Genomic DNA, 26,022 nt, shown 5'->3' on the forward strand with positions numbered 1-26,022 from the left:
GACATTTTAGGAATTTGTTATCTTAAGTTTATCATGTCATATGGCTTTGGTAGTTTCCTTTGTTGATGGCTATGGACACAACCTTACTGTGTTTTGCTTCTTTCTAGCATATGTGATATGACCCTACTATGCACAAGAGTTGCATTAAGTTTTGAGATAAAGAGAAATATAAGATTCAGCTACTATCTTTGAAGGAATTAAAAATATATTTTATTTATTTATTTATTTGGAAGATGGGGGGAATGGGTGCACCAGGGCTTCCAGCACATGAACTACAGATGCGTGCGCCATCTTGTGCATCTGGCTTATGTGAGTCCTGGGGAATTGAACTGAGGCCCTTTGGCTTTGCAGGCAAGCACCTTAACTGCTAAACCATATCTGCAGCCCCTAAAGAATTTTTAAAATATGGTAATGTCTATAAGTAACTCATCACATTATATAATTTAAGGGAATAAATAATTCCAACTCTGAGCTGGGTGTGGTGGCACATCCCTTTAATCCTAGCACTTGGGAGGTAGAGGTAGGAGGATTACCTTGGGCTCAAGGCCACCCTGAGACTACATAGTGATATACAGGTCAACCTGGACTAGAGCAAAACTCTACCTCAAAAAAACAAAAATAATAATAATAATTCCAACTCTGGATGATTATAATGTGCCAAAACTAGATAAAGGCCTAGGATCAAGTCCATGTTCTCATTAGGTAGATACCATCCTGTAAACATTTTAGCCTTGCGCTTCAGTTTCTCACCTAACAAGGATCGATCCCATGTATCTTAAAAATATTCAGGGCTGGAGCCATAGATCAGCAGTTAAGGTGCTTGCCTGCAAAGCCAAAAGACCCTGGTTCAATTTCCCAGTACCCATGTAAAGCCAGATTCATAAAGTGGCATATGTTTCTGGGGTTCATCTGAAGTGGTTGGAGGCCCTGGCATGCCCATTATCTCTGTTCATCTCTCTTCTACCTCTCTCTGCTTGCAAATAAATAAATGAAACTATTTTTAAAATTTTCAGAGAAGTCATGATATAAGTAAAAATGCTTTGACATGTCATACAATGCTATGAAAATGCCAAGTAGGAGTATTTATGAAGCCATTTAGTCACTTTTTCATAGATTTTTAATTTTAATCCAGAAATAAAACTTAAACTCATAAAAATGATAATGAAAAATTCAAATGGGATCTTTAATTTTCTGTCTAATTCTTTAAATCTTTCTCTAGCATTTCTATCCAATCATGAGCAGATGAACAAAGTTGATTGATTTAGCTTTTAAAACCAGAGTTTCAGAAAACTCTCTGAATCTCATTTAGAACTACTCACACTGTATGTCTTCTCCAACTCTCACTCACAAAGTGATTATAGGAGTCATTTTTCTGTCATCATTTAGTTCAAAGTAATCTTGTGGTATTTTACAATCAACACGATAATTTAAAACATGTGACACTGAACACTAGACCAGCTTAGCTAATTCTGGCAAGAACAATGGGTAACAATGAGAGCACAGAAACTACACTCAGTTACGATGTTGAAAAAATTTGCATCCATTTTATTGTGGCTCATTTCTCTTTATTTAGCTTGAGAATTGCCCAAATTTCCATCCATTTTTGCAGACACAAATGTTTTTGTGGTTCCCCCGCCCCCTGTGGTCTAATTCAACTGTAAAAATAGGGCTACACTACCTTTCCAGAATAGTAACCTGGCCATTTGTTTTTTGATTTAGTAAACTGAAGATTTTATAAAAATGTATTTGTTATAGTAAAATGAGGATCTTGTAAAAAAATGGAGAATAGTGTCCCATCAGAAAATCTTTTGGGGACAATCGTGCAGTACACAGAGCACCACCATCTTTGGCAAGGGAAAGTGATGAAAGGGATAGGAGGTGAATTCCAAAACCAGCTCGGTTATTCTGTTCTTACTCAGTGTCCCTTTGTAACGCATTGTTGCATCTTCCCTGTGAGCTTGCCTACGTTCTCACCCTCCAGTCTTAGCTAACCTCAATTATGTAAACCAATAAAACATTGCAGAGACATTATGCTGATTATTGGTATAGGCCCCATGGGCCCATGCATGTTTTGGCATGTTCTCTGAAGATGTAGTCAGTTGCCATGCACTTAAGTCTGGGCTAGCCTGGTGGAGGATAACATATCAGATGGGGCTAAGGCAAGTTGTCCCAGTTCCAGCTGAAGTCAGCCAGCCCCTAGCCAACTCAGCAACAGATAGCAAAAGAGAATTGCTCAGCTGAATGCAGCCCCTATAGTAAAAAGGCATTTGCTAAGTACCTGGCTATTATTTTAGATATTAAAGTATGGAGTTTTTAATGCAGCAATAGCTGATACAAATAATGGCTAATGTGATCCCATGTTGTGTTTCCAAGAACTCATTCTCTTAACTCCTTTGGGAGTGATGTATGCACTGAATTTCAAGATGTACTGCTGTCTTAAAGTCTGTCATAACAAAGCAAAGATCATTGTTATTTCTATAAAGAAACAAAGAATTGTTTTTCTTAGACATGTAAAAAATGCCCTATCACTTTGAAACGTGAAGATATTCAGAATTTAGGCACAGAGATTGTGTGAGTTTAGATTGTGTTTGGAGAAAGAACATTTACATAAAACAAATTAGGAGATAAAATGTATAATTTGGACCCAAAGTATAGAATACTTGTCTTTGGCCTGCCTTGTGGAAATCATGTTGAAGCTCACCTTACCCCAGGTGGATGATGGAGGGCTGGGTAATCTGTGTGGAAGCTGAGCTTCCCAGTGGTATAAGCCACATTGTTGGCGTCAATTTTGTCCTGCACTTGCCAGGTATGTCTGTAAAATACAAGAAACATGTGTTTAAACAGGTTGACAGAAAGCCAGAAGAAATTTGCTAGGATGAATTTGATATGTGAGGGAAGTGGAAACTTCATTTTGTGAAATCATTAACTTATTGACTAGGAGCCAGAGAAGGAGTCTAAGCCTCTTTTGTCTGAAGTGACTCTTTCAGAATTAGTGTCTCCTTGTTGTTTCTCTCAAGATTCCAAAAAGTAATTTACATACTAATCTATCCTACAGAATTTATAAAGAAGTGCATATGGGATTATGGGACATGTTTTCCTCATAGCTCAATGCACTTGACTTATCAGAGCCCAACTCACAAAACATAAAATGGACCCATTTTAAAGTGCACAATTCTCTGGTACTTAGGACATTCAAAATAGTGGCAGCCAGTGCTGCTATAATCTGGCTTAAAAAATGTATCACTTTATGTTAGTCTCTTTTTCATTATGCTATTATCTCATTCCATATATCCTTGGAATCCATGAACCTGCTTCCTGTCCACTATGTTTACCTATTCTGAATGGTCAATATGCCTGGAATCATATGCAGATTCATTCATGTTCTTGTAGCATATCATTTATTTTTCTGGCTGATACCATTCCGCAACATTCTATTGCATGGCTGAATACTGAATTCTACTGTATGGAGTTGTTTATCCATTCATTCCTTAATTGTTACTTGGGTTGTTTCTACCTCTTGGCCATTACAAACAGTGCTGTACGTATATGCACAGATAGATTATTGACAGAGAAAAGAGAGAATCAACATAAAAAAAGATACCTGAGTGCTTATAAGTGAACTCAGCAAAGTTACAGTGTCCAAGATCAGCAAACAGAATTCAGGATGTATATAGATACACCCAGTATGTACATATATAACCACACACACACACACATATCTATACATTATATAATATAGTGTATAATATATATATATATGTGTGTGTGTGTGTGTGTGTGTGTGTAGTCCATTATGGATTATTGTTCTTCTCCTACTCACAATACAGTACCAGTACTAAAGCAGGAAATCAGTGAAAACTGGCTCAATGGGGATAAGAATGGTACAAGGGAATATTGCTGAGCCCCCATTTTCCTCTGGTAAAGGTTAGGACACATGGAGGTGTCCTCAGGCAGGTGGGTAAAACCCTTAAGTTAACACCTTTTTTCACTCTTCTTCTAGCCTAAATACAACCTAAACCTTTCCCAATATTTTGAAATATTTTTCTTAATGTGACAAAGTCACATTACATGTTATCTAGGAATGAAAGTGAAACCAGAATGGAAAATGTGGTATTTATTTTGCTAAAGGTCAAACAGACATTTATATGTGACCATGAACTGGAAAGAGATTGTGTTAAAGGGAAAGAGGATAAATAGACTGTTGAAATCCACTTCAAGTAAGTCTCAGACAATTCATTTATATTTTAGTAACTGTAGCCAAGAAATACATGTTCTTTGTGAATTTCGTGTAACTCCAAAAGCCATCTAAAATACAGCTCTTTTACATTTTGGAAATAATTCTCACATAGGAAGGGATTTAAGGAGATCAAAACATAACTACATCAAACTGTAGAATGTACGAGAGAAATCCTGCTGACACTATCAGTAGGAAGTGATCGTTCAAATTTTCTGTTGAAGAGTAATGATGGATTTGAACTGATGCATCTATATTCTTTTCCCAGATTGTTCCTGTGATCAGAAAGAAATGAGCAGTTTTGCTGTAGCCAGGAGCTAGCTGGTATTCAAGGTACAAGCTTTAGTCAGAGACTAGATGTCTTGTCTGTTTGGTATTAAGATGCTTCTACAGCAATGAGCTTGCTGTAATAACCAGCTGAGGGTTGCAAATATATTCTAGCCCTAGAATATCTTGAACATGGTATAAAGAGCAGTCTGAACTCAGGAAAAAAGAAAGGCAAAGATCAGTGCAAGAAAGAGAAATAACAAGTGGGAAGACCCACTGAAGAGAGCATTGCTTATAGGAACAAGTGAGAGATATTTAATATTGGATTGAATGAGGAGGGCTTGTTCAATGGCTATTACTGGTTTCTTTATAATGTTTTTTTCTGTTACTTTTATTGTCCTGTAAAGACTTAAAAAAAAGTCTCATCATTTTAGAGAATTATGTTTAAACATACTAATTTTTTTAAAAAACTTTTATTTATTTATTTTTATTTATTTATTTGAGGCAGAGAGAAAGTGAGAGAGAGAGAGGAAAGCAGAGAGAGAATGGTCACTCCAGGGCCTCCAGCCACTGCAAACGAACTCCAGACACACGAGCCACCTTGAGTATCTGACTTATGTGGGTCCTAGGAAATTGAACCTGGGTCCTTTGCCTTTGCAGGCCTTAACTGTTAAGCCATCTCTTCAGCCCTCAAACATATTCTTAATTCACAAGAGTTTAGCTTGCAGTCAAAAATGTCTGTCAATTGAAAATACATATGCTAGAATTGTACATCGTATTCTGATTTAAATCATGATTTTTTTTTTATTTTGGTTTTTTGAGGTAGGGTTTCATTCTAGCTCAGGATGACCTGGAACTTACTATGTAATCTCGGGGTGGCCTCAAACTTACAGCTATCCTCCTACCTCTGCCTCCTAAGCAGTAGGATTAAAGGCATGTGCCACCATGCCCAGCTTAAATCATGAAATTTTTGCTGTTAATTACTATAATTATCAAAATTTTAGGGGCAGCTTCACAGCTTTGTTTTTGGAACCAATTCATGAAAGAATATCTAGAATTGGATTTTAATAGTTAATTTTCTTTCTTTTACTTATTTATTAGAGAGAGAGAGACAAAGAGAGAGACAGGAAGAGAATGGGCACACTAGAGCCTCTGGCCACTGCAAATGAACTCCAGGTGTATGTGTCACCATGTGCATTTGGCTTTACATGGGTACTGGGGAATTGAACCTTGGTCCTTTGGCTTTACAGGCAAGTACCTTAACTACTAAGCCATCTCTCCAGCCCTAGAACTGTATTTTCAAGACTAGCATCATCTTAAAGATCTACCAATGGATGATCATTTACTCATTTTTTAGTCAATGGTCAAGTGAGTAATATCTCTCAGTGAAATTCAGAGGCAAAGCAGTGACCTTTCTGATATATATCTAGTATTACTTTCTGCCAATCTATTAAATAAATGTGGAAGTCTCTATAAGATATACAAATATAAACTAAAATTAGGTGACATAATGTGCCAATAACTGCCAAAATTTGAGTGACTAGCAATGAGACAAGCCTTCCAAGGTGACAAGATCTAAGTGTAGTCAGGACCTGTGCAGGAGGAAGTAGAAGAAAACAATGAGGTTCATGTTGTATCCAAAACATGTCCAGGCCACTGACAGATAATTGTCAATAAGTACTATAGGGCAATGTGAAAGATGGCCAATATGACGGCAAGGGTAATGTCCACATTGCAGCAGAGCTGAGGTCTGGGGTGTGGGATTAGAATACTTTGAGCCTCATAAATTCTTAACAAATCTCCCTTTCATGCCAAAACTTCTGACAAAAGTGTCCATACTCAGTCAATGAACTATAAAAGATTTTCCAGATAAAAGTCCTAAAAAAGAACCAGAAAATCTTAGAAAATTATCAGGTTTATTCTTGCAGTTGAGCTTAAAATTATAAATTAAAAAAGGGTTCTAGATTTACTCTCCTTTTCATGGTAAAAAGACAAAAACTAGCAAAAGAAGATCATGATGGTTGAACCACAAATTATTTTGAGGAGAAAACAGTATAAGTAGCAAAATAACATACCTAGAGGCAATACATGCTAGAGAAAAACATGACCTGAAAGATAAAAATCATTGTATTCCTCTATTTTTAATGTCTGTTTATTACTATAGCTACTTATAATGATGTGAAGGTGTTAGTGACTGGAACAGTATTTGAAGAATAGGACTAGAAACTCAAAAATAAGATAATATAGTAAGGGAAGCCAATGAAAAATCCCAAACAACAATTAAATTAGAGGTAATGCAAAGTCAAATAATTAGCAAAAAGTGCCTACAGGTGATCAAAAGAAGTCAAATTTTAAAATAAAACCAAGAAAGAGGTAAAAAGAATATAGTGAGGACAGGAAACTATTTAGTAATGCATGATGGAAGTCCTTTAAGAAGGAACCCCAAACACAGGAACAGAACCAAAGCAAAAACTACTATTCAAGAAAAAAATTCTTGACATTTAAAATAACCTTACCATATCCACCCTGAAAAAGTTACCCCTAAACCACTAATAGCAGTACATTGCCTATGGATTAAACTATTTCTAAGATTTAAAAGAAATCTCATAATCCAGGTAAAAATATTAAATTTCTGGGCTGGAAAGATGGCTTAATGGTTAAGTGCTTGCCTGTGAAGGCTAAGGTCCCTGGTCCAAGACTTGATTCCCCAGCACCCACGTTAGACAGATGCACAAGGGGGTGCACACATCTCCAGTTCATCTGCAGTGGCCAGAGGCCCTGGCATGCCCATTCTCTCTCTCTCTATCTGCTTCTTTCTCTCTCTTTTTCTCTCAAATAAATAAATTTTTTAAAAAAGTCAAATTTCTCATGAGGAAAAAGAAACTAAAATTACCAATAAACCATAATGACATGTTAACAGTCTATGAGCCAAGAATTCTATATTTGACTAAGCCAATTTTCAAGTAGAAAGAAAGGACTTAGTGTGCTCTCAACATGCAAGAATTCAAGGAATATTGTTCCCAAGGGTCTTTCCTGGGAAATTTACAAGAGCATGGGCTTCAGACAACCAAAATAAGTAGAGGTTGATTGACATGATTTGTGGCAAGTAGTACATTCATATTTACTTGAATTAATGGCAGAGGAAGAGAACATGCAGAAAGGGGGAGCAAACGTGCTGACACTGCACCAGGCTGGCAAGGAGGCGGGTGTCCGAGTGCAGGGCTCCGTCATGTCTGGCGAGAAGAGAGGTGTTTGGCCTTGGATGGGACGCATGGTTGGTTGGATGCTGACAGTGTCCTTTTTCTTTCCTGGGTTGTGTTTGCAAGTGTTTGCCTTATATGAATACTTGGCCATGCATTGGTTTTGTGTGCTATATTCTACCACAGGAACTTGTAGGAATGGGGGTAGCACATTGGCTACTATGAACTAGAGGTGGAAGCCAAAAGGTATAATTTTTAATTGTTATATGAATACAAAAAAATTGGACAGCATGACTATATTTTACAGTAGTGTAATGCATACCTGAAATTTGCTAAGAAGAAGGTGTGCTATGTTTTCAAGCACACATGCACACACACACACACACACACACACACACACACACACACACACACGGTGGCTGTAAAGTGATGAATATGTAAATTGGCTTTTGTTGCAATAATTGTTTCATAATTCATAATTAATTAAAAATCATTGAATACTCTGTAAACATATTTTTGTCAGTCCTACTGCAATAAAGCTGAGAAGATAAAATTGCATTAAATGTGGGGTTTTTTGTTTATTTTTATTTATTTATTTGAGAGTGACAGAGCGAGAAAGAGGCAGAGTGAGAAAGAGAGAAAGAGAATGGGCATGCCAGGGCCTCCAGCCACTGCAAACAAACTCCAGATGCATTTGTGCCCTTGTGCATCTTGCTAATGTGGGTCCTGGGGAATCGGGCCTCAAAGCCGGGTCCTTAGGCATCACAGGCAAGCACTTAACTGCTAAGCCATCTCTCCAGCCCTAAATGTGTTTCTTGATTGCTTCATGAAGACGGGTGGGGAATATAGGTCAGTTGGTGAAGTGCTTGGCTGGCATGCACAAGATCCTGGGGTCAGTCCTAAGTACCACACAAAAAGCCAGAAAGTAGTCCAAGCAGAAATGTGCCAACTACCTCCTGAAAAAAATAGAAAAGAGTCAAAAATAATTCTCTACAAAGAAGTCCCAAAGGGTCATCATGCAAAAGTGAAAATACAATGTACTACAAAAAAGAGAAATTGGGCTGGAGAGATGGCGTAGCGGTTAAGCGCTTGCCTGTGATGTCTAAGGACCCCGGTTCAAGGCTCGGTTCCCCAGGTCCCACGTTAGCCAGATGCACAAGGGGGCGCACGCGTCTGGAGTTCGTTTGCAGAGGCTGGAAGCCCTGGCGCGCCCATTCTCTCTCTCTCCCTCTATCTGTCTTTCTCTCTGTGTCTGTCGCTCTCAAATAAATAAATAAAAAATTAAAAAAAAAAAAGAGAAATTTATAACTCCACTATAATGGGTCATATGTGTGTGTGTGGTGGGGTTAAATTTAAAATTAAAATTTAATTAATTTATTTAATCAAGATAAATAATGTTGGGCAGGAGATGCCTGCTTGTAAAGCTTAATGGCCTGGGTTTGATCCTCTGGTACCTATGTAACATGAAATACATAAAGTGGCATATGCATCTGGAGTTTGTTTGCAGTGGTAAGAAGAATGTGACCATTCTCCCTCTCTTCTATCTCCAATGAACAAATAAATATTTATATGATAAGTTTTGGCTGCTAGTTTACGTTTTAAGCAGAAGCAGATGTTTTTTTCTGCTTGGTTACTCACTGTGGAGAGTCACCAAAGGTAACTCGGCACCTTTTCTGCCCAGGATCTGCTTATAGCAGGAGCTTGAGAAAGAAGAGGGCAACACTGTCTCAGTGGTGTTATTTTGCCTTAGTTTGTGAAATTTCACGTACTTCTGACAAATGATTTCTTTGTATCTGAGTTATAAAATAAGTAGGAGCCTCATTTACAGCCAAAAATTATGGTACTAGAAGCCACAAAGGAAATTTCAAAAAACAATCCACATGATAGCGTGATATGAAGAAAAGATGCTGAACTGCTGAGTCAAATAGTACTGTGTTTGCAGCCTTGTTTTTGTACCTCAGATTATTGTTTATAAAATGGAGATAGTATTTCGTATCAGAATTTTGAAGAATTCAAACAATGACAAAGAACTGAATTCAATACTTAGTACATAAAAGGTATCTAAAAAACTTATTCCTCATGTCCCAGTGACAGCACCTGGTCCCTACAGCACAGAATGTAATGAAAGAGGCAGTGGACATTAGAGGACTTGTAGAGAAGCAACCACTTAAATAGGTTATCTCAAATGTTCTTTCAGACGATTTTTAGGGAGCATGTGATACACCAATTGCTTTTCCTTCCATTCATGAGATGATCTCATACTCAAGTGGTTTTGTTGGCAGCAACATTAATTACTATGAAACTTAATACCACAGAGGAAACCCCAGGGACTTGCATTTGGCAGACAACATAAACTGAAGATCATTATGTCTGTAAGAACATAGCTTGCTACTTTGCTTAAGAATCCCCACTACTTACTAGAATATTCATTGTAAAGGCTCCTCTTCCCTACCCACACACTCCAGTCTGTGCTATATTTAAAATAACTCAATATGAAGTTCCAGGTTTTTTTTCAAAGTAGGATAGGATTACAAGTAAATCCAGAACTTAGACAAGTTTTCTTGGTTTTCCTCTCAAGTCTGAATTGCTTCTAAGTTGGTTTTCCATAACCCACAAGCCATTTTTATTCAAGGGCTATGTAGTGTGGGATGTTTTTTTCCAAGTGATTTCTTGGCTAGATGTTTCATAAAAGGAGGTAAACTTGATTTTTCTTTCCTTGTTCCATTCTCACACTTCAGAGACGTTTTCTGGTAACATGTATGTCAAACAAGTAGCTCTTTTGGCCAGATATGGAATGGTGCTAATGGTAGGAACAGTTTCTGAGGAATGGATGCCAAGGACACATATCTTCAGCATCTAATACAGCCCAAAGTGTTAAATACTGCTGGCCTGGTTTACAGACATCTTTGAAAATGCTAGCAGAAGTCCAGTGTATGCTGGAACAGCTGTACTTATGCTCCCCAGATGCCATTTCAGCATTGTTAATTCTTAACTAGTCTGGCTGGTCTACTTGACAGACAGCCCAATAGAAGCATTTTTTGTTTGACTTTATTTTACTCATTTGATGAAGTCTGCATGCAAGGAACTTGTACAGATACAAAACTGGGCAATAGAAGTAGTATTTAAGATATTTTTTCCATCAAACTTTCATCCAGGAACACAGTAAGGATGAAAACACCCTTGGAGGATGAGACCAATACTCAATAGTAAAAGAACAGAAATCTGGAAAATCACATGCAACGCTCAGTTAGACCTCTTCTACAAATAGGCCACAGTAGATCCACAGCTAAACTCTGTTTCCCTCCTTGTTTGGAGGATAGCTCTCTGGGCAGTAATGCAATGCAGATGCCCTGATAGTTTAGGTCTCAATTCATTCCTTTGGAAAAAAAAACTATTCCAAATATATATATATATATATATACACATATGTGTGTGTGTATGTATGTATATGCATACATATATATCTATATGTATGTATGCATACACACACACATATGTTAGTACAACTTATTGCCTTGTGTTATTCAGTAATGATAAGAGAAACTCTGAAAATCATTAAGATACCATTTATTTTCTTATACCCTTTCCCTCATGGTGCCTTGTCTTTATTCTGTCTTTTATTTCTGAAGTTAGATTTCAGAAAAACAATGTTTTCATTTTCACTCCATTATTCCTGTCAATCTAATCCTTGTTGCATGAATTCATGTGATTTGAACCCTAGAAACCATGTAACAAGTTGGGCCTATGTAGGCCTGAAACCTCCAATGTGAAGAGGACTGAGACAGGGGAATCACTGAGGCTTGCTGTGCAGACAGTGTGACCAAAAATAGCAGCAGCAACAACAAAACAAACCTGGTATCTCCAGTTTCAGTGAGACACTCTATGTCAAAGAAACAACATGCAAGGACAGAGGACAGTCCATGAATCTGCACTCACATGCATACATACAAACACAAACTTCAAAAAAAGTGAAATTGGGCTCAGGCTGGAAGGAAAATAGCTTTGTTTGTTAAGGTTGAAAATGTTATTCTTTTTGCTTGACTTCTGATGAAGAGTTACTTTTCTCTTTTTATAAGGTTAACTTTAGAAGTGAGGACTGTGCAGAGTCTACTACCCTGAGAAAGAACTTTTGCTATCTTGACCTGAGGGGACATAGCAGTCCAGCCCCACAGACTATGACTTGTATGTAATATGTCCATATAATAACACTCAATAAAAAGTGTGGTGCTGTGTCCTTTTAATCCCAGAGCTGGGAAGATGAAGTCAGGCAGATCCTGGGGCTCTTTTGTCCAACAGTCTAGGCTCAAATAGAAAGTTGGAAAGCACCTGAGAAACAACTTCTGGGGTTGTTCTCTGGATTTCACATACACACCAGCACACATGCATGCACCCACACACGTACACACATATGCAGATGTACACAGTCTTTAATTTTTGTAGAGATAACTGAAGGGTTAATAGCCCTCCCTGAAAACTAAAGGAAACTAAAGAGTTAATAGCTATCACTAAAGCTTGCAGGCAATAAAGACTTTTGGCACCTTTCCCTGATTGATGTACTCCCCTTAGCCTAGATGGCCTTGAAGAACCAGAGGCCATTGGAGTACCTACCCTCTCTTAGACATTCCTGGGTGAAGGAGCCTATTCTGAACAAGGACACAAATAGCTACAATTTTCTCACCAACTGCACCAGGTCGTCTGTTTTTCATAGGATCCTCCTTATAAGCTTATTCCCCATCCTGGCTGAGGGCGTCAGCCTTCATCCTGTGGGAAAGCTGAGGCCCCTTGCTGTTTTCTCTAAACAAAACAGGCTTGTCTGTAGGGATCAAATCCAGTGTTCTGCTTTGCTTTTCTCTTACATTTTCCTTACATTTCTGGTGCCATGATTCGGACACCTCTCCAGGGCTTTCAGGCTGCATGCCCACCCTCCCTTCCTTTCTCCTGCTCTCTACCTCCCTGACAATGTTTCACTCTCTCAGGAATAGAAAAGCTCACTGTGCTCACTACTCTGAACTAAACAGCCACCTGTGACCTGAAATCTTCAGTCTTTCCAGCTTGATACCTGGGGGCTTATTCCTTTTCTTCTTCTTTTCACCTTCTCCCCCTGGACTTTTGAACTCCAGACTTAGATATTTCTTTCCATGTGATCTGTTGCATCCATATCTTCATCAAATAACAACTTCAGGACAAGATATTTGTTCTCAGTCTGTGGCAGAGGTGCCCTGTTCCAGACAGAAACTCTGAAACTTTCTCACTTTTCAGTCCATGGATGATCAGAGACTCTGGGAGCCTTCCACATATCATTCTACCAGACACTACAAGCCTTAGGAGTGTGAGGACGCTTCCTCCTAAACCTTGGGTTTCGTTTGCCCTCCCTAAGTCTGGGAGATGTCCCTGGTGGCTGAATTGGCCACTCTGGTCCTTGTTCTCCAAAATGGGCTCTATATTATCTGTTCCCCAAAACACTCCGTTGGTATGTCTCAAGGCTAATTTAAAGGAGCTTGAACTTTCTAAGCTCCTGCCTGCCAAATTACTCCAACTCTCTATTCAAATTTGGCCACAATATTCCTTAGACAATGGCCACCAGTGGCTTAACTTTGGTACTTTTTATTTTAATATTCATATTGATCTTGATAACTTCCCCAGGAGACATGATCAAGGTTCCTATCTTCAGGGCTTCTTTGTCCTCTGTTCTCATCCTCCCCTTTGTGCTTCTTATTCTACCTGCCAAATTCTCCTCTGTCACCGAAAACCCTCGAAAATCCTGCCCTTCTAAAAGTTGCCACTCACACACAGTTCTGCCACCTGACTATAAATTTTCAGGTCTCCCTCTCATTCCAAATTCAAGCCATCTCGCTAAATCAAATACAAACTCTACCCACTTAAAGAAACTTCTGTGTTTACTGGCCTCTTTAACTTATTCCATATATGTATATCTAATTTTTATCTCCTTGTTTAAAGTTAAAATCACTAAATAGTTTCTAGGGCTTTCCCTTCCCCCTTCTTTTCATTATAAGCCACTAAAAAACAAGTCAACTTACAATTTAAACCATTAGCTATTGCCCTGTTATAATTAACTCCTCACCAATTTAAAATATAACTAAAATATTAATAGGATGTCTCTCCATGTTTCATGTTGTTAGGTTTCATGTTGGACAACTCTAACCATGTCATGTCATATGTTCCATGTTTCATGTAGTCTGTTCTTATGTATGACTAAATTTATGATTATTAATTGTTCCAATGCTTATGGTCATAAAATGTTATGATGGGGGCTGGAGAGATGGCTTAGCGGTTAAGCGCTTGCCTGTGAAGCCTAAGGACCCCAGTTCGAGGCTCGGTTCCCCAGGTCCCATGTTAGCCAGATGCACAAGGGGGCACACGCGTCTGGAGTTTGTTTGCAGAGGCTGGAAGCCCTGGCGCGCCCATTCTCTCTCTCTCCCTCTCTCTGTCTTTCTCTCTGTGTCTATCTCTCTCAAATAAATAAATAAAAAATTAAAAAAAAATGTTATGATGGTCATATATTTTAAAGTATTTGATTTTTATTTATTTATTTGAAAGAGGGATGGAGGGAGGGAGGGAGGGGGGGGAGAGAGAGAGAGAGAGAGAGAGAGAGAGAGAGAGAGAGAGAGAAAGAAAGAAAGAATGGGTGTCCAGGGCTTCCAGCCACTGCAAACAAACTCCAGATGCTTACACCACCTTGTGTATCTGGCTTATGTGGGTACTGGGGAATTGAACTGAGGTCCTTTGGCTTTGCAGACAAGCACTATAATCACTAAGCTATCTCTTTAGCCCTGATGCTCAAATATTTTAAGATGATGTTAAATTATTAAAACCAGGTTTGCAATATAGTTAAAATAATTAACCTCAATGTTTTTGACAACATGCTTGTTCATGCTTACTATAATAATAGACATACATGTATACCAAACTCTAATCTTGCTCCTACAGAAAAAAATGTGTTTTTGGATCAGAAAAAACTTTACAAGGTAAATTATTGTTGTAATGTAAGTTATTAAAAGGATATGAAAATGATATAAAAAAGTTATGAGACTTAAACTGAAAAAGTTTTGGGTTGCCTATGATAAAATGGGTTAACTTAGAAGTTTTCAGTCTTTATATTTTTTCCTCACCTTAATTGTTCATATAGTTCAGACTTTACTCTTTGTAATAAGGTGATAAATTTATTTATTTATATTTTCATATCTCAAAGTTAAATTGAGCTATACCTATATTTCCTACTGTTAAAACTCTACTGATAAAATCTAAATGTTTAACAGAATCAACACTCATTTTTACTGAATATGTTTGTTTATTTAAACCTCATCTAAATGTAACATAAAAAATCAAAAATATAAAATTAATATAACGGACCTTATAAATATTAAAAAAAAAGAGGGGAGCCTAGGGGACTACTGACCCAGGGAAATGGGGAGACAGACAGACAATCAGAATCCAGACAGTCTATTTATAATTAACTATAGGGACAACCCCCACCCCCCCAAAAAAACATGAAAGCAGAAGTTAGAAAAAAACTTAAATGGTCATACTGAAAGTTTTATGGTAAGAAACTTTTTTTTTTTTTTTTTAGTTTTTTGAATTAGGGTCTCACTCTAGCCCAGGCTGACCTGGAATTAACAGAATTAGCTCTGTATTCTCATGGTGGCCTTGAACTCACAGCACTCCTCCTACCTCTGCCTCCCGAGTTCTGGGATTAAAGGCATGCACAACCAAGTCCGGCTTTAGGGTAAGAAACCTTTTGTTTGTAGTTCTGAGATGAACTGACTAAGGAAGATAAACTGGCGAGGAAACTTTAAATGTTAATAAGTGTTTGATAAAAAAGATTGTTACAGTGTGGTTACATAGATTGTAAGGTAAAAGTATGTAGATGAAGGTATAAGTAAACTTAAACAGAAGGTTAAAGACAAAGTTGACTAAGTCTTAAAGTACTTGATCAGATTACAGACTCCTTGAGATATATAAGATGACTATTAACCTAGGGCTTATAGCAGACTAATAAAGGATGGCCCTGGCTGGCAACAGGATGCTATCATATTCAGGTGGTAAACTTAAAAACTTTAACTTATTGATATTAATCTGGTCATGATAATGGTTGTAAAAGACTGACTTTAAAGTTCCCAACCAAGTTTACTATGTTCTATTTGTCAACCTTTTACTATTTAATAAGATTATACCTAAAAAACTAACTAACAAAATACTGTAACCTTAAGATAGTTCCTGTCTTTTTCATGCTGTTTTGCTGGATAATTATCACTGAGATTATTATCTAAGTCTTATAAAAGGTGATTCAGTCATTACAACTTTGTCCTTAGGAAAAATAAGGAAACTACTCCTGACCTAGAAAAGCCTGCAACATACAAACATGTTAATATAGTTTGTCTAGATGTCATATATTGTACCATTCATAAATATTGCCTTATGTTAAACTTAAAAATAATTCAATGATTAAAGGTAATTGATGGAAAAATCACTTTTTGTCTATCATAATGACTCTAATGTATGTTAAAATCAGACTAATTTAGCTCAACAATGACCAGGTTTGGCTTTAGTCTTAAGATATGATACTCAGTCTCAATCAATATTTTACTTAAATAATTGTCTCATTTCTTGCATATTTTAAGTTCATTGCTTATAGGTATATTGATACTTATTCCCTGATCTAGAAAAATGATCTAGAAAAGTGATCTTAAATGCTGTTGTTCTGCTTCTAGTTTGTGGGGTAATTGGTACCCACCCAGGTGTCTAAACTCATCAAAGATGTTACCAAATACAAATGCCAAAACTTTATGCTGTCTTACTTGACATGTTCTGTCTGTACTTATAACTATTACATATTTAAAGAATAAGATGTGTCTACCTTCTAAAAAACTGTTTCTCTGTGTTTCTCTTGCAGAACAGCAGCATTTAAGATCATCATAGTTCAAACAATTCTCTATAATAAGTTGATAAATTTATTTATAATGTCATGCCTCATATTATGATAAATGAAAAGTTAAAGGTCTCTGGTCCAAATTTATGGCTTGTACTCTAATGAACTTTCATGGAAATTATGTACAATCTTTTGTACTGACACTGTAGTTTTTGTGCTGTTTCAATACAATAGTTTGTATTACAGCTTCTGACCAGTACTAAAGTTATCTTATATTTCTTCTTAACTTCACAACACAGCTACAGATATCTCTCTACTAATTAACCATTTTCTCAGGGTTTGGAAGAGATTCCCTGGACTGATGCTGATGTAAAAATAGACTGATTCTCCAAGAAAACAGCTCTCTTGCTTGTTTTGCCTGTTATTCTTAGTTTGAGCTGGGGCCCTTTTGAGGTATGTTGGGGTGGTTCTCTCCTTAGGATCTGTGTCTATCTGAAAAACAGAAGCAGATTCTCCAACAGAGAGTAAAGTTAGCACCAGATAAGTGGGTTAATCCTTATTCTTTTAGAGAGAATTTAATAGGTGTAGGCCCTCTTGTAGCCCACGATTGATGGTAGCTTGATAATGGAGAGCAGGCTCATTTTTGGATATGTTTCTGACTTGTTTTCCAGCTCCAGCTATGGGTTCTGTTCCAATGAGCGGATCAGTTAGCCCAAATCAAGAGCAAATTTGCAGTAGAGGGGGCTGAAAGAATGTTAGAGCCACATGTTGGGTCATGATACACAGAGACATTTCCTCCTACCAGTAACTGAGGGCTAACCCCATAATGCATGACCCATACACCTCAACAAGGAGGGGTCAGGGGGAGGGTGGATGGAAAACAGGGAGGAGGCTAACAGTGGTACCAAGTTGACTGTATTCATTGAGTATACAAAATTAATTAATAATAATAATGAAATAAACAAAAAAAATAAAAAATAGACTGATTCTCCACTCTGTCTCTGATGCCAGTTCTGTAAATCTTAGTTTCCCATATCAATATAAGTTAACAAGATCAAGATATTTTAACTAGTTTTATGCATTTTTTAAACTCTGAATGTGACATAAAAATCAAAGCTAAGTATTTATTTTGTTATATAGGGCAACCGTTTACAATAGGCTTCTCAAATGGTATACTCATATGTTTTCCTATTGGGTAAGACTTTTATTTCTTTGCTATAAACTTATTCTATTAAATAAAACTGAGTCTAATTATATGAAATATATTTCATTTTATTCTATTACCAGTATAATTCTATAAAACACAATTTCATTACATTTGTAAAATAAACAACTGATAATAACAAATTATCAAGACTAATAAAAGTTTTAGCCTTTTAGCCTAATGTACTTTCCTTAGTTTTCCTAAAGATAAGACTTTTTGATCTTTGGACCAAGTAAGTAAAGACCATAAACCTTCTATATTAAAGGCTTAACACATACACATGTACACACACACACACACACAAAGAAAAAACCCTTTAAACCTAAATTTCAAAATTAATCAATTTCTTAATCTCTATGATATCTGAATTTAAAATAATTTTAAGATATTTCAAATATTGCTTCAATACTAATATCTTATATTTCCTACCTTACCTAAACCAAATCTTTATATTTCCCCAAACTTGAGTTAACCTTCCCTCCAAGATAACAATTCCTTCCTTACTCATCTCCTATATTATTATTTTTTCTACCTAAAATATAATGTCCATGTCACCTGTAAATGTCATGTCACCTATAAATGTCATGTCACATGCAAGACAACTCATACATGAATAACCAGATCATAATGGTTAATAGTTATGACATGATCTAGTCATTTCTTTCCTAATTGCTCTGATAACTATCACTCTCCTGAAGAACTGCCTTCTTGCCTATTCATATGATTGAGGAAGGATAATAGCCTACTATGTACACAAGCTGCAAAATAACTTTTGGTAAATGAAAAACCAAAAGCTAAAACTCCCAAAAGCTACACCTGTGTGACTAAGACTTCAATGATGGACTACAGTGATTGTGGAGAGGTAAGTGTTACCAATCCAGAGGCAATAATATTTTGGGCTGTATTAGCCTTTTTAATGGTCAATAATATTATTTCTCTACATGTAACCTGACATCTCTCTGTGACCAACTAAGGTATCTAGTGAGACAAGAAATTTCACAGCTCTACTCCCTTCAAGTTAAACCTATCCTGTCTCTGACATGTACTTTATTCCTCTTATTATGATAATGTTCACCCTCTCTTTTGGTCCTTGCATACTCAGATGCCTCACTGAATTCCTCCTGGACAGAATACAGGCCTTCACTTCACAGCAAGTCACTGAGTTCTTCATGACCACTGAATATCAGCCCCTGAACATCCAACCTCCACAAGACTGTGTGGGACACCCAAAGAGATCTACTGCCTCCCAGCTTGAAGTAGTTGGAGACAAGTCTTCATGCCCAGTCCCAACCCATGCTGTCCTCTGCAAAATGTTCCACTCACCCCCAATTCTCCCCAATTTCTTTTATCCTTCCAGAGTCTGGACTGAAGGGTTAATAGCCCTCCCTGAAAAATGAAGGGAACTAAAGCGTTAATAGCTATCCCTAAAGATTGTCAGCAATAAAGAATTTTGGCATCCTTCCCTGACTCATATACTCCCCTTAGCCTAGATGGCCTTGAAGGACCGGAGACTATCTAAGTATCCTCCCTTAGACATTCCTGGATGAAGAAGCCTATTCTGAATAAGGACACAAACAGCTACAATTTTCTTTTAATCAACTGCACCTAATCCAGTCTGTTTTTCTTAGGATCCTTATAAGCTTATTCCCCAGCCTGGCTGAAGGCGTCAGCTTTCATCCTGTGGGACAGCTAAGGCCCCTTGCTGTTTTCTCTAAATAAAACAGGCTTGTCTGTAGAGATCAAATCCAGTGTTCTCTTTTGCTTTTCTCTCACACTTTCCTTAAAATAACTGTGTGTCATATATCTAAGTCATGAGTTATGGCTAAAGACAGAATCCTAATCAGGTCACTGTTTTGGCTCCCAAGGAGTTTAGTATGAAAATGACAGTGAAACATACCTGAGTTTTTGAAACAATCCTGACTACTACAGTTACAAGCAGGGCCACAGGAAGGTAATTTAGAATTCAGGAGGGAAGCACGAGACACCTCACTTCCTCTTATTTTCCCTCTGTTTGTCATACATACAAATGAGCTGATGTAATAATAATACTTTGATCTAGCTAATTTAGTCAGCCAACTAATGAGAAAAGGAATTTTCAGGATATTCCAGCTTTCAAGAGTTCAATAGAATTTCTCAATATTCTTATAAAAATTATAGTCACCAAATGTGGTACAACCCAGCAAATCAAAAGTGGTAGCTTATTAGTTGTGCTCATTTTCTTTTACACTAAACTTGTTATCACTGAAATTAGACCACTCAATGAAAAAGTCAAAATTACTTTATAAATTTTTGGAAAAGAGGAGGACTTTAACTTTTCTTTCCCTGTGGGCCACCTAGTTGCTCATTTTGGCAAAAAGTAAAACAATTGTTAAGTTCCATTGTAACACTTGTTCTTGGGAATGAGATGCTGCTCAAAATCTCAGAAGAATGAATGGCAGAGGAGGTTTCTTCCCTGGAGCTGTGGAGTCCACCAGAGCAAAGTGGACAAGGTGGTGGTGGTAAGGGGGTGCAGGAGGAAGATTGGAAAGAAGGAGGGAAAAGGTTAACAGGCTAAGTAAGAAGGACAAGAGAAAAACAACAAAAAAACTCCTCAGCCCCTAAATAGAGATAGACTTGTCACTGGTGGTCTGTCAACAGAATAAAAAGGTAGGGCATAGAAAAGCAAGGGAGATGCACACAGTAAAAACAAACAGGTTAAGTAGCAAGGGAAGGAAGCAGTCCTGAGCAAATGATGGAGCAAAGAATGGTGTCTAGCAGCCTTTCACAAGCTGTGCTTGGGGAATGGGCATTGAGAAAGTCCTAAAGAGAGAACCCGATTGGACCATCATTTCTGCCCACTCACAAAAGTGATAATGAGGGCTAGAGAGATGGCTTAGTGGTTAAGTGCTTGTCTGTGAAGCCTTAGGACCCCAGTTTGAGGCTCAATTCCCCAGGACCCACGTTACCCAGATGCACAAGGGGGCACACGAATCTGGAGTTTGTTTGCAGTGGCTGTAAGCTCTGGCATGCTCATTCTCTCTCTCTGCCTCTTTCTCTGTCTGTCGCTCTAAAATAAATAAATATTAAAAAAACAAAAAATTATTTTTTAAAAAATAATAATGAGGCATATGCCCCTTTGTTTTGCAAGCTCATGGTAGGCTTTAGGAGGAATGGGATGCATCTGAGTTGTATTTGTTTGCTGAAGAGGGGACACATGACAGAGCATAGTCTTAAATATATATGCATGAATACCTTACTACTTATACAAATGGGAGCACATACAAATTTTAAAATACTTAATTTACTTATTTGAGACCTAGATAGAAAGAGAGGGAGGCACATAGAAAGAGAGAGAATGGATGCATCAGGGAACCTAGCCATTGCAAACAAACTATATTGCATGTGCTACCTTGTACATCTGGCATTACATGGATACTGGGAAATTGAACTTGGGTCATTGGGCTTTGTAGGCAAGCAACTTAACCACTGGGCCATCTCTCCAGTCCTGGGCTTTATTTTTTCAAGGCTATGTTATTAGTTACATAATTCCTCATTTAGGACATATTTTGACTTGTGTTGGGGGAGCATCCATCCCCTTTGAACTGCTGTGAACATGTATTGATTATAATATCAAATGCTCTTGGCTTCTTTTCAGTGTGCCCTTTCATTGTAATGAGTTTTTATGGGTCCAGATTACTTTGAAGAGGGCAGCTAAAGTATTTATATCCAGCCATAGATAGTAATCAGCAAGCATCATTTTCTAGAAGGTAAAATCTCAAGTTTTTATACTAGTATTCCAGAAGAATGCTCTGTTCTGTTGGCAGTGATTGTAGTTCCTTCAGGATTACTCTGTAGGGTACATTCTCAAAAATATTCTAACTTGTTGTCAACATTGAAGATGAAACCATGCAAGAAGACTACAATGACTACTTTCCATTGGGTTATATCATGTCACAAAGTTTAGATAATTCCTTCAATAGTAAGTTTTTCTTTTACCACAAACATCTCCAGAAAGTTATTTTTATTTTATTTTATTTTTTGTGGTAGTCTTACTCTAGCCTAGACTGAGCTGAAATTCACTCTGTAAAACCAAGTTGGCCTTGAACTCACTATGATCCTCTTACCTCTGCCTCCTGAGTTCTGGGATTAAAGGCACGAGCCACAATGCCCAGCTCAGAAAGTAATTTTTTTTGATAGGAGAGGAATGAAGCCTTTTGGCTCTGCTGTCTAAACTGTCTAAATGTAGGGTTTAAATACTCAAGACAACTTTCTTTTGCATTCATGCACAGTTAAGAAACTTGACAGAGGAAATTTATTCACCAGCTCTCACTCTTCTATTCCAGAAGAGCTTTTATCACTGGGGCATAGTTGCATGAAAGAAACATTGTCTACATGATGGGCTGACAAAATAATGACAAACATCTGAGAAAATGCACATGTGGAAAAATGATTAATTTTCTTCCCAAATTTATCATCATTTTGATTTAGCTAAGCATAAATTTATAATCATGAAATGCTATATTAATTATTGCATTCATCTATTTTGTAGTCAATTAAAAGCACCTGAGCATGCATTTATTTATGAAACATTTATTCTTTCTCTACTACACGTGAAGAGTACATGACATACTAGAATTTATTGTTTCCTTTTTCTTCTTCCAATAAACCACTTAATCATTGAGATGTCAGGAGCTAAAACAACATTCTCGTTTCTCATTCTAGGCGCATCATTTAAAATTCTCCATGATAGTAACTCTGTTTGAAGGGAAACATGAAGGTAGGTATTTACTTCCAGAGGAAAGTATGTCTAATGATGAATGCTATAGGTAGTTGTGAGAGTTCAAAGGTTGTACACGCTTAAAGTTCTATTGCAATTGAGCCTGTCTGTTAGGAAGTATTCATTCCTCTCAACCAGAGGATTTTAGCTCTGCTTGGACATGAGAGTTACCTTTTGAGCTTTGTAAAGTCCTGATACTAGTCCTGTTAAAGAAATACCTCTGAAGCCTGGTGTGGTGGAGCATGCCATTAATCCCAGCACTCGGGAGGCAGAGGTAGGAGGATCTCAGTGAGTTTGAGGCCACCCTGAGACTACATAGTTAATTCCAGGTCAGTCTGAGTCAGAGTGAGACCCTACCTCGAAAAACCAAAACAAACAAACAAAAAAAGGAATACCTCTGAAGATAGGACTAAATGTCTGTAATGTTTAAATTGCTTATTCCAATATGATGTCCAAGTCAAGACACTATTTTAGGTGACCTCTTGAGTTCTAATGACCATCCCTGAATGCATTTTTTTAAAATCTTATGTTATTTAAATATCAGTATCACTTTCTCACATGAATTTCAAGGGAATCAGAAAAAGGATAACTTTGAAGAAAACAGCCACTTACATCATTCATTTAATAACAACGGTAATGACAAAAATCACCTAAGTAAAACAAAAACAGTAATGACAAAAAAATGTCCTCAGCAAGGTCTTAAGGTAGGGAAGTAAAAATTGCCAAAAGTTGGGGGTGGAAAGGAAGGCCCAGCAGTTAAGAGCACATGCCGTGTAAGCATGAGGGCCTATTGGGCTGAAGAGAACACCAGGTTTGACTTCGCAGAACTACAGCAAATCTGGGTATTGCCATGTACATCTGTAACTTTAATCCACAGGTGTGTGTGTGTGTGTGTGTGTTTGCGTGTGCGTGTGTGTGTGTGTGTGTGTGTGTGTGTGTATCAGATAATTGCTGGCCCTCACTGACTGACAACAGTTCTGGGTTGAAGTAGAGACCCCATTTTAGGGAAATACATGGTTAAGTGATAGAGAAATCCACCACAATTTCTCCTTATGGCATGTGCTTCTGCACACACATATTACACACACCACACACCTGCATAGAGATACAAATTATCAAAAATGTGGATAGATTTTTGATAATAACTGGTGGCAGTAGTGGTAATGTGCCAAAAGAGGCACTTCTTGACATATGCATAGTTTGACATATTCCAGGAAGAAATGTAATCATTTGAGGAGGGTGAGGGGGTGGGGCAGGAATCTCAGATTAGATGGGAAGGTCTTGGATAAAGGAAACGAAAGACAAGTAGAAGGTCTGATTTGTTTTGACAACAGACCTTTAATACTTATTCCAAAAACTTTCACAATATTATCTTAGGGGCCAACTTATTAAGCCCTTTTATAGGACCTGTAGAAACAAAACAAAACAAAAGATAAACCATAAATCAGGGTTAAGATATGATCCTTAGTGAACTGGGTGGATGGTTTGGTGAAGTGCGGGAACTCCAGAAAAGAGTTTCTCAATTTCATCACTGCTTTGAAACTGAGAGAGCACTTAGATAGATACAGATGTTTATTATTAGCGAATAAAACTAAGTGAAACACAGAAGACACTCATTTCGAAGTGTCTGTGTCTGAAAGCAAGCTTCCCTGGCCTTTCGTCCTGTGAGTAGAGAAGCAGAGCTGGCCATGGAAAGACAAGCCCAGAGTAATGCTTTCAGATCCCTTTGGGTAACAAATTAATTCTAAACAAATAGCAATGACAAAGAACAAAATAAGCAAGCAAAACACCCCCTCCCTCAGCAGATACCTTATCAGTGAGTTGGAGGTTAATAATGATTTCAGAACTTGTAGAAGAATTAAAGAAAAAAACAACATATTTGAGGATCATAATAATTGAAAATATTTTCTTCCTATTCATTGGTCTACTATTGTCATAATCTCTATGGGAGTAAAAATTCTTACAGATGGAGGGTCCATATAAGTTTTAATAGCAACAGTGAAATTATATCCTGGGTATGGAAGTCGATTGTCCTTGTCTAAACATATTAGTCTTTTGCCATGAATAAACTAATGCAAATTACTGGGGGGAAAGTGGTAGAATTGATATTTTGTATAACTAAGAAAAGTTTTTTTTTTCTATTTTAGATATGACATATTGAAATTCCAGTAGGTATGGAGTAGGAGGAGGACTTTGGTAAATAATTCAAAGTGCAGCCTCTAGTTATGTCCAATAGATTGTTGGCATGCTGGATTTTATGGTCTGTCGTTGTCTGTTTTGATTTTTCAGGAAAGGAAAAATCCACCTAAATTTCAAGTCTCCATGTTTCTAAGTGTTGACATCTAATTTAGTTTTTCCACAGCACCACGTGAGCCAACCAAACACATCTGAATGTGCCTGTGTGGTACTCATATGTGAACTTTGGATAATGCTTCTAATGCTCTCTACTACATGAACTCAAGGAAAATTATATTCATCTTGCTGTCAAAGAGATACCCCTCTGGGAAATATATCAGACTAGGGCTGGAGAGATGGCTCAGCAGTTAAAGGCCCTTGTTTGCAAAGTCTGATGGCTCACATTCAATTCCCCAGTACCTCTGTGCCAGATGCACAGAGTAGTGAATATGTTTGAAGTCTGCAGTGGCAAGAGGCCCTTGATGTAGTCATTCTCTTTCTCTCACTCTTCTATCTTTGCAAATAAATAACAAGCAAATAAACAAACAAGTAAAAAAAAAAAGACTACCAAAGTGATGGCAGAATGATGACTCACCCATAAAATGTGAGATAGAGAAATCCAATCCTTTTCCCAAGTTTCCCAAGCTCTCCTCGTTTGTCAGACGCTCCAGTGAGTCGCACAATGCCCACTTTCTTCAGGCTGGAGAGCCACTTGTATGCATACTCATCATTTCTCAAAACATCTTCAAAGTTCAGGGTAGGTACCTGGAGCTCTGAACCCCAGTACTGACATTCTGTGAATTAGGAAAACAAAGAAACCAGGTTATGTTGTATTTAGATAGCACAATAACCCCAAGAAGGGACCAGCTCCTTAGAGTTGATCGTTGATTTATTGTGCAGTTTACTAAATATTGGTCATGGCAACAATGATGGTCATCAGGCTTTTCCTTTTTGGAGGCATGACACTTTATTATATCCTTCCTGTCTACGAAGTGTCTGGTCTGTCACTGATATTCAGTCTACCCTGTCCATGTAGGAAATGTTTGTTAGCTTATGATGGTTCTTGGTCTTTTTATCATTAGGACTTTCTATGCAGGCACTGCTTAGAAGTGATCTTGAGATATTGTGTGTGTAACAACCAAGTTATGTTGATCAATACCATGTAGATAAAATCAGAATGCTTCTAGTATAGCATGTGCTCATGTGTCAGTAGATGCACAGCCTTCCGTCTTAGGTTTCACCATTTTGGAAGCTACCTCTGTGATCAAGTTATTCTTTGGGGTCAGGAAAAGCTAGCCA

At 37.5% G+C, this 26,022-nt stretch overlaps 1 protein-coding gene across 1 annotated transcript in view; it reads right to left on the bottom strand.

The window, feature by feature from the left end:
• The window catches only part of Bbox1 (gamma-butyrobetaine hydroxylase 1), a 70,293-nt gene that overhangs the window by 19,341 nt on the left and 24,930 nt on the right, over positions 1–26,022 (bottom strand). The window contains exons 6-7 of the mRNA XM_045156901.1: positions 25,319–25,517; positions 2,707–2,812 (exon numbers count right to left, since the gene is read on the bottom strand). Of these exons, the coding sequence (XP_045012836.1) occupies positions 2,707–2,812; positions 25,319–25,517 (305 nt within the window). The remainder of the gene's footprint in view (positions 1–2,706; positions 2,813–25,318; positions 25,518–26,022) is intronic.

The sequence above is a fragment of the Jaculus jaculus genome, chromosome 8 (assembly GCF_020740685.1).
Source record: "Jaculus jaculus isolate mJacJac1 chromosome 8, mJacJac1.mat.Y.cur, whole genome shotgun sequence".
NCBI lineage: Eukaryota > Metazoa > Chordata > Mammalia > Rodentia > Dipodidae > Jaculus > Jaculus jaculus.